We start from the raw sequence: 10,285 nt of genomic DNA, 5'->3' as shown, positions 1-10,285 counted from the left end.
TGATTAATTTATTGATCTGTAATTACAAATTTTATTGCTGTTACATATTTGCTTTTTGAGGCATTAATAACCATATTTTAATCTAAGTCTTTAATCCAATATTTATATCTAAGTCTTTAATGCTTTCATGGCTTGCCTTTGTAAAAAAAAAAAAAAAAAAAAAAAAAGAAGAAGAAGAAGTAAAAGCACGAGAAAGAATACTTTATTTTTTAATAAATTACCATGGAGTTTTTATTCTTTCAGTCCTACATTGATTATTTTGTACAGGAAAAAAGAACAAATGTGCACATTTCCAATAAACTTTAGGGGCTAGAAATAAAGGAATGAATGAAAGGAATTGAACATTTGAATTCTTACAATACAATATTACAATAAGGGTTGATATATTTATGAGAATATCTAAAGAATTAAATGGGACAATGGATATTTATTTATTTATTTATTTATTTATTTATTTTTTTATTATATTATTTTATTTTTATATATTTTTATATATATTATATTATAAAATATAATGGAAAACTGTTAAAAAAAACTGTTAAAAAAAAACCATTATATTTTTTCTCATGTCCCACACGTAGTTGGTTAGGTATGAAAATCACTTAGGGTAGTTGAAATTCAACATGCTGACATTTCAAATATATATTTTTTCCACTAATGACGTAAAACCTTGTTTTTAACTTGATCAATATAATAATGTAGCTGTATTATTATATCTGTAATATTGTATGAAAGTCTTGAATCACCGCTCAATTTGTATGTTTTTCTATGAAAATGTGAAATAAGTGCAACGATTTATTGACGCATGGAAAACGCATGGAAATCCAGCCCTTTAGGCAATGGAAGAGTTTGTACAGGTTTATGAGCCTGATAGTTATAATTGGGTAGGACCACCTTTATTTTCCAACACAGCCTGAACTCTGTTAGGCAAATATTCATGTAATTTCTTTAGTAGACTTCAGGAATAGTTCTCCAAGCTTCTTAAAGGACATTTTGAAGCTCTTCTTAAGATGTTGGCTGCTTTTTGTTCTGTTCTCTGTCAAAATATTCCCACACTGCATGGTGGCTCAAAAGTAGAGAGTACTTTTCTGCATTCATAATTGCATCAATTTTGACAAGATCCCCAACACCACTGGTTGCAATGCAGCCTAAAACTATAGCCTGCACCAGCAGATAGCTGCAGACTGTTGTACTGCTCTCACGACCTCCTCAGTACTGACAGTAATTTGAACCAAACATTTTATAATTGGATTCATCGCTCCATAACATCTGTTTCCATCGATTTTCAGTCCACTTCTTATATAATATGGCACACCTCCGCCTTTTCTCACTGTTTCCATTCGTTAAGAATGGCTTCTTGACAGCCACCCTTCCACTGACACGATTGCTGATGAGGTCTCAGTGAACAGTAAATGGATCAGCTGAAGGGCAAGGTGCATCTCTCAGGTCCAGTGTCAGGTGTTTGTTGGATTTTTTCCTATTTATTATTGGATTATTATATTACAACCCCCCCCCCCCACACACACACACACACTCTCAAACCCCATTGATGTCTTTGGCTTTTTATGTTCGATTTAATATTTTTTTAAAAAGACATTAAAAAGATATTAAAAATAATAGATTTTAATTTACTTGTCATCCCTTAGTTCATATTGTGGTGTTTTTACTTCAGTAAACGTTGAGAAGACCACTTCCCTTTAGTTAAGGAAATCACAGTCAGTCCTTTGATTGAAGCGTAGCGTGCGTCCATCCGCATGATTCAAAAATCTACTAACTGCTGACAGGAAGTCGTCAGCACGCTCATACGTCACTTCACTCCAATACGGAAGAGGTCGTCATCGTTAAGGCTGTGAGTTGGAAGGTATGTGAAATGTGATAAAACGATCGCAGTTTGTGAGTAGAACAGCTCGTGCTTCAGTAGTTTGAATGAATGAAGCACTGTATGTGTTTCCTGGGCAACGAGGGCGCCCGTCAGTCCTTTTCCAGTCTCGCGGCGGTTTAGTTCCCTGCAGGTCTCGTGAGCCGGGCTTGCAGTTAACGGTGAAATCCATAAGTGGCTGCAAATGTAATGCAATATCTTCTAAAAATGGGACGTTAATGTGGGAACCAGATGCCTTCCCTTTCGTGAAAGCTAAAACTTGGTGAAGTTTTTTTTTTTCTTCTGGAAGAGGGAGTGTGTGCGGTAGGAGTGCTCATTGAATTCCCCCCCCCCCAACCACCTTTTTATAAATAAACCTTTCTGTCTTTCGGCAGCACGGATATGTCGTGGATAAAAGAAGGCGAGTTGTCCCTGCTTGAAAAGATTTCTGCCAATATACTAAAGGTAAGCTGTACGTTATAAGTTGGCTGTCTTTTCCAGCCTCGCTTTTGTCGGTCTTCTGCCTTTCTGTGACTCAAATCAAATCACTTTTATTGTCACATCACATGTGCTGGTACACTGGTACAGCGCATACGAGTGAAATTCTTGTGTGCAGGCTTCACAAGCAACAGAGGTGTGCAATATATAAGAAAGGGAATCTGAGAATTATACGAATGCATATATGTATACCAAATATGTGTGCCTTGACAAAAATATCAAGTATGTCATTTCAGAGTATCTGGATAGAAAATAGAGTGACAAACTGAGCCATTTAGAAAACATCAAACTATTTATTTATTTGTTTGACAAGGTTAAGATTCAGAAAATACCATAAAGAAAAGCTTACAAATAATAATAATAATAATAATAATAATAATAATAATAATAATAATAATAATAGTTCTTAATTAAATATCTAGGGGCATGAGCTGGTGCTATTGTCTGTAACCCCTGAGGGGGCCACAGGGAATGACTTATTAGTTATCGTTCAAAATGCAAACATATTAGTTGATGGTGATGAGGGGAGGTTTTTTAATCTGGAAATTGCTATTTTATTTAAATTTGAAATGTTTCGAAAAAAAGTTGTACGTGACATTTTTGTGATAAGATATCAGCAGATATCTACATAGCATTAGACAGTGTTGGTCTTTTATGGATTACCGTAGATTGCATTAATGCTTTTTCTTCTGCATTTCTTTGGACTCTTTTGACTGTTGTCTTTCAGGCAGGACCCATGCCTAAACATGTGGCCTTCATCATGGATGGTAATCGACGTTTTGCACGTAAGAAAAACATGGAACGGCAGGAAGGACACATGCAGGGCTTCAACAAGCTGGCAGAGGTGAGTTTGGGGGTTTCGGCTATAGGAAATGCATGTCACATGGGCAGAAACAAATTGATGATGTGTGTCAAAATGCTTCGTCTTCTCCACACCAGACACTACGTTGGTGCAAGCATCTGAACATCCCAGAGGTGACGGTGTATGCCTTCAGCATTGAGAACTTCAAGCGCACCGAAGATGAGGTGGATGGTTTGATGGAGCTCGCCAGGCAGAAGTTTGAAAGGCTGCTGGAGGAACAGTGAGTTTCGAGCTGAGTTTTCCACTTTGCTTGTGGTCACAGTTTGTACATCATATGATTCATTGCTTCCTTAAAGTAAAGTTTAGAAAGAGTGACTTGCAGCGCTCAAGCATAAATCTGAAGTTAAAGTAAATGAGGGTCTGTACATGAGAAAACAATTTTAAACCAGTTTTGACGACCTGTTTCCAGCAGAGGCACGAGATCCTTGGAGTTCACCTTTAGGGTGGGCTTGGATGGAAATCTGTTGTTATTTGTTTGTTTGTTACTTTTGGTTCAGACAGACACAACAACAGTGTTGACACAGAAACATTTACTAATGCAATGCATCAGACACTGAGTCAGATGCAGTGTGCTAATGGTGGGATGGCCAAGAGGAAGCAAGGGAGTCTGTTATTTCCACTGGTCTCTTCAATAGTGCTTACTTTTTCACTGTAGTGCAGTATGTCAAGCTCAGACTAGTCAACTAACGTGGATTCTCTTTTCATTTTACTCTGTGGTCATTGTGGTGCATGTACTATTTATTTATTAAGCAGCTGATGACTGCTGCAGATACATTTTCAAGCTAAGGTGGAGGCCTGTTAGTCTGCAAGCCATTTCTCTCTGTTTCCACACAAGTATGAAATATTTTACAGCTGACTTATTTCTTCACTTTGGAGAAATAAAACAAAGAGCTTGCTGACTAATCCATTGCTTAATATTGCCCTTTAGTCTGTATTTGTTGCACACAAGACTGTGGTATAAGTAGCTCACTTGTTCAAATGCCATGTTTTGCTCCTTTTTTTTTTTTTTAATCTGAGTAACCTGTCTAAAGAATTTAACACTGTAAAAAAAAAAAAAAATCCCCTTCTATTGGATGTTGTATTATGTCTATCAAAATTTGGACAAATTTGTTTATGAGGCTGCTGGCTGTTTATGATACAAGGTTATTATTTTTCGAACGATTGACATCCTTATGACAAACCACTTTTGCACAGTGCTGGACAGCAGACTCTTTCAAGTCCACTGTACACACTGAGTACTCAAAATTCTCCGGAGTCTCCTTTGTGTTTTTCTGGGTAGAAAATGCAGACAGACAAGTTTCAGGATCCTGAGTAGTCTTTCTGTATATCCTGTTCATCTTCATGCTTTTCCTATAAATGTCTTTCGGCTTTGTTTTGCAGTGAAAATCTAGAGAAACATGGCGTTTGTATCCGAGTGCTGGGCGACTTGAATATGCTGCCACTTGACCTTCAACAGCTTATTGCCAAAGCCGTGTTCACAACCAGGAATCACAATAAGTATGCTTAGTAGCTTGTGTTTTTCATTGTGCATGATATCCTGTACATTAGAAGTGACCACAGCACCACAAATTCTTGTTTTGTAGGTGTTTTGTCAATGTGTGTTTTGCCTACACATCAAGATATGAAATCACCAATGCAGTCAGGGAAATGGCATGGGGAGTAGAGCAAGGCCTGATCAAAGGAAGGTAAACGAAACAGCAATGAGTTCATCTTGTCATCCTTTGTTAAATACTCTGTAGAAAGGTGTCCTGGAGAGCCATTGTGTTAACAAGCTGTTTGTGTTTCTGTGATGTGTAGTGATGTGTCGGAGGCATTGCTAAGTGAGTGTCTGTACAGCAATAACTCGCCAAATCCTGATTTGCTCATCCGCACCTCTGGAGAGGTGCGCCTCAGCGACTTCCTTCTTTGGCAGGTGAGAGTGAGATGGGTGTCATCAACAGCTAATAAAGTTCACCATACACGGTCCCAATCAAAAGTTTAATACCACTTGAAAAATGGCAAAAAAATCATGTTTTGCATGGTTAGTTCTTAACAAGGTTTCAAGTAGAGCTTCAATATGCAACAAGAAGAAATGGGAGTGAGACACAACATTTTTTTTTGAGCATGCAAATGATTGAAAACAACGCTTAAAATGAAACAGGCTGTTTTACAGTTGATCAAAAGTTTAGGACCACATGCCTTTAAAAGGCCAAATCTGTGCAAAAATGAGGATTCATTGTCATTTTCTGTGAGGTAGTCACACTGTCGTCACGTTCTGATGGCAAAGGCAAAAAGTTGTTGAACTGCATAAGCAGGGTCTCTCACAGTGCGCCATCGCTGCTAAGGTGGGATGCAGTAAGACAGTCATTTGGAATTTCTTAAACGATCCTGAGGGTTATGAAACGCAAAGGTCAAGTGGAAGATGATCCCGATGGTTTCCAACATTACTGCCGTGACAAGAGGTGTTTTGGATGAAAACGCTTGCATCAAGCATACCGCAACAAATTTTTGCATTAATCAATAATAACGGTGAAGCTACTCATTGCTGAGTTCATATTTGGAACTTTGATTTCTGTTTTGAGGTAGTTTATGTTTTTTGGTTGTGTGGTTTTGTTTTTTTGTTTTTTTTTGAAGGTGTGGTCCTAAACTTGTGATCAGCTGTAAAACAGCCTGTTTCAGTTTAATCGCTGTTTTCAATTAGTTGCATGCTTAAAAAAAATGTTTTGTCTCACTCCCATTTCTTCTCGTTGTATGTTGAAGCTCTACTTGGAACCTTGTTAAGATCCAACCATGCAAAATATGATATTTTAGCCATTTTTCAAATGGTCTTAAACTTTTGATTGGGACCGCATTTCCCACAAACCTCATCTTCATTTAGACTGATTCTCTCCTATTGATCTCTAAGCAACTCTAACACTTACATCATATAAACTATCCAATCTTCCCTCAGCTCTTCAGTGAGGTGTTGTTGTTATAATTCATTTTAAAATTTTTAAATATGATCAATTTATTTGGCTCCGTACCACAGGGCTCTAAGGTGACTGCAGTTACTTACTACCTGTAAAGCATTCACTTAATCCAAATGTTTTAGCCACTTACAGGCCATCCTGGCCTTTATTTCAAATGCTCAAGAGTTCTTACAAATTAGTCATTTGCAATAATTTGCATAGGAATTGTTTGTTTGAACAATTCCAGTCAGGATGTCCCCAATTTGAGAATGTTGCAATATAAAGCCCATTGAAATGACTGTTGTTGCCAGCTGGTGCTGCATATATAAACTTGAATTGATTTACCCCTGAAGATAGGGCTGTTTTTCTATGAAACTATGAAAACAGCAAAGTAGGATTTCGATTTATGCTTGGTTGAGTCTTTAGGGATCATGATGATTTAGGAGCAGGGTTTTTCCTGGCTCCAAACGAAAATCTGAATACTGCTCAAGTATTGAGATGTACTACTTTATTTAATTTCTGGCCTTTTAATAAACATGTGTGTTTTATTCCAACCCCTTTTATCGCAAGAAAGGGCTTGATGAGTAATGTTTTTTTGTGAATTAAGAACAGAGTAACACTGGTGGTTGGACTTGTTTTGCAAGATGTATTGGTCATTCATGATGTTAACCTTCAAAGCTGTCTGTGAAAATAATCCAGCAAAACTGTCTGATGCCAAAAGAAACCAATCTGTGATGAGTGTTTCATTGTATGAGTACAGTTACAGTTTATATTTAATTCACTATCAGTGTTTTTATCTAGTGACCATCAGGGATGGTAAGTACTTGGGTTTTACGAGAAAAAAAATAGTCTTGAACAGCTGAAACAGACTCCGAGAGAATTCTTTGTATCTCCTCTGACTTATCTTTCTATATATATCTTTAGTGATTTATTTGCACGTAAGATTTTCTTTCTACATTCCTTAAAGCCTGTGACAAGTCTCCCTTCCAGTTTGGGGGTGCAATCACTGAAAGACAGTATTAACCTAATGACTGGGTTACAGCACAAATTGTAAAAGCTTTATTTTGTTCTTCCAGTTTTTTCTCAGATACCCTGTAAACTTGTATTGGTTTTCGTGTGTGCTCTTTCTGCAGACCTCTCACTCCTGCCTAGTATTTCAGTCCGTTCTGTGGCCAGAGTACTCATTCTGGAACCTGTGTGAAGCCATTCTGCAGTATCAATTAAATCACAAATCCATCCAGGTAAGGATAATACTGAGACAGAATTAGGGTTTACTCACACTGTGTGAGCCACGCGGTGTGTCCGAGCGCATTTGACAAGAGTCATCACTCATGTTAGGTTAAGTAACTAGTTCAGGTTCACTCATGGAATTTCAGTCTTTTCCCAATTAAAGCTATCTCCATGAAAATCTGCATTTAGTGATGAATCTATAATGTGAGGGAACCCTGAGTCACAGCTTCCAAGAACTGCCCCAGTTAAACAAATGTGCTCTCCCAGAGTGATTTTCAAAAGCATGTGTGCACGTAAGAAAGAGGGAACGAACATGAGAAAGGAGTTTATTTGTTTAGACCAGGGATGTCAAACTCATTTTACATTGTGGGCCACATACAGCCCACTTTGATCCGAAGTAGGCTAGATCAGTGAAACTCACTATAAGAAAAAAGAAGTGCAGTCTCAACAGTATGTGTCAGTTTTTCGTGTTTAGTTTGAATACTCCATAGCTTTTTGTCCCCAGAGTTGGAAGGGCTGTGTAGAGTGAGGCAGTCGAAGAATACGGTGTGTTTTTGGGGTCATCATGTTTGTTATTTTTGGCCTCCTTTATTTCCTTGCTGGGAAGGATCTAAATGTGACTAAAGGTCCTGTATAACTAGAATAATATTATTTAGAAGCAGCACAAAAATGTACTTTCAGATGTCTAATATAACTGAACCATACCGCTCTTTTGGTTTTGAACCTAATTGGGCTTAGCTGTTTGGGTACTACTGTAGTTATGACCCCTGTCACCCACTGTCGGCCATGCTCTGCTTTTCATTAATGTGATGGCAGCTGACTGTGTCAGCTCCATGTTGCACCCTGGTCGCTGTTATGACTGACTCAAAGGCCGCAGCAAAGAAGAATAAAGAGAACAAATATTTATTTAACTTAATAGGAATAAATGTGTCAGTATCAGTGGCTTAAAGAGGTGTATGGACTTGTTGGCAAATATGTTCAAGTATAAGTGCAAACACAGGGAAGCAAGTGAGACACGGGGCATGGATGCGGTGCATGATTATGACTGCATGTCTTCCCTGCATTTTTGTGAGTTCTTTGGAACAGAACTTCCAGCTGCTCCACCCACCCCAAAGGGATCACTACAATGGAAAGATCCCCATGTTTGATTTGGCACAGAGGTTGCAATTTTTCTGATGAAACCCTCCATTTATCAGAGCTTTTGGACAAGCACTATGAGTATACTAGATTGTGACACGCTGGCACTTGGTTAGTTGTTTTGGAGAATCATAAGCAGCAATAAGCAGCTGTGTTATGCATCCCATATCTGAAAAGGGCTTATGTTTTGGCTGTGTGAGTTGCAGGTTCATCACTTGTTAACCGTAGCAATTAATGTAGATCAGTGTTACTTTGTGAAACAGTGTTGTTAAACAGGCAGAGAAAGATTAAAGTAACTCCTGTATCTATGTATATATTTAAATGTATGTCTAATTTGGTGTGTTTGTTATTACAGAAAGCTAGAGACCTCCATCGAGAGCATCAGGCTCTGCAGCAGCTAGAAGCAGATCGTGCTTGTGTAGCAGAGCTCTTGCAGCATCACAGCAATGGAAAGCCCGTCGATAGCCAGAGAAGACAAGAGGCGCTACTACACTACACTTCCTGCCGGGAAGAACGAGTTCGAGACTTCCTAAAAGCACTGAAGCACAAAAGAGACTCTTTCTTTTCTGACTTATGCAGTGAATCCTTGTTGGCCTAAGAATACATAGAAGAACAAATCCTCTGAAGCGGGGACGAAGCCTCTCCTATGTCCTCTTCCCAAAAGGGCTTCTGTGGAAAAGGGAAGAGCAAGCAGTAACTGGGAGCGGTTTTATTTTGTTGCTGATTCATATAAGAGGGCAGTTTTACCCCTATGGGGCTGTAGAATAATCCTGCTATTTATGATTGTAGATTTAAAAACTCTAATAGGTGGAAATGACTGGTCAAGATGTAGTTAAATCATCGTATAAACTGTCAGTTAAATGCATGCCGTTGAACGGAAGGTCATTTTATGTGAGTGAAAGCCACGGATCCTGTGTTTCGGTTCCAAAACATTCGTCCACAGAACTTTTAAATTGTTGTTGAAGCATAAAGTGTTGTTTGTTGACTGTGATTTTGATTACATAACTATATTTTGACCAGCTTTCTGGAACAAAATAAAATGATTACTGTATGTCAGATATGATTAAATGATGTGAAATTCTCTGTTTTGTACTTACATACTACAAGTCTAAGCTTTTGTCTCCATTTGGCTTCCAAAATATGGTTATCTATTGTCTTAACTTGTGCAGCAAAAAATATGTGTGTGGTCCATGCTGCTGATATATATGGACTCTCAGGGGGAAAACTGGTGATGGTGTTTTATTGGATTAACGAGTCGTTTTTGCAAGTAGATGACTTTCAGCACATAAAACTGTACCGATATAATTTCTGCTGCTACCTGTTGGAAGTATTGAGCCTTAAAGCTTATCAACTACTAATACGCTATGTATTGCAAAAATTTAAATAACTGCTTGTAATTGCTATTCTGCATCTCAGTTGGTGGTATAACACAAGGAAAGAACCACTTTTACTTTTTTCCAGCTTGATGTTTGTTGGGTTTTGTTTATTTGGGAAAAAATTGAAGAAAAAATGTCCCAATTTTATCCAAGAAGTCCTCAGTCTTTAAATCACAAACTCAAATGCAAGACATCTCTTCATCAAATCATCATATTTGGATCTTGTCCCTCCAGAGGAAACACTTCTAGGAACCAATTTTATTTAACTTGCATCATCTATACACTGACAGAAGAATTGATAAACTTTGGTAGAACTAGAAACACCATACTATAAACATACTGCCCCACAAAAATATGCTTATATACACATACATAGGTATAAGCATGAATTTATACT

At 37.9% G+C, this 10,285-nt stretch overlaps 1 protein-coding gene across 1 annotated transcript; it reads left to right on the top strand.

Moving 5' to 3' along the window:
* Positions 1 to 1,775: 1,775 nt before the first annotated feature.
* On the top strand, positions 1,776 to 9,610 carry dhdds (dehydrodolichyl diphosphate synthase). Its single transcript, XM_026185020.1, has 9 exons — positions 1,776 to 1,861; positions 2,254 to 2,323; positions 3,084 to 3,200; positions 3,296 to 3,438; positions 4,599 to 4,715; positions 4,802 to 4,903; positions 5,016 to 5,130; positions 7,279 to 7,386; positions 8,868 to 9,610. The coding sequence occupies exons 2-9, from the start codon at positions 2,261 to 2,263 to the stop codon at positions 9,108 to 9,110; spliced, it is 1,008 nt and encodes a 335-aa protein (XP_026040805.1). The 5' UTR covers positions 1,776 to 1,861; positions 2,254 to 2,260; the 3' UTR covers positions 9,111 to 9,610.
* The last annotated feature ends 675 nt before the right edge of the window (positions 9,611 to 10,285 follow it).

Source organism: Astatotilapia calliptera, chromosome 11, assembly GCF_900246225.1.
Source record: "Astatotilapia calliptera chromosome 11, fAstCal1.2, whole genome shotgun sequence".
Taxonomy (NCBI): domain Eukaryota; kingdom Metazoa; phylum Chordata; class Actinopteri; order Cichliformes; family Cichlidae; genus Astatotilapia; species Astatotilapia calliptera.
Note: the sequence above shows the minus strand (reverse complement) of the source record. Positions and strands in the feature narration are given on the sequence as shown.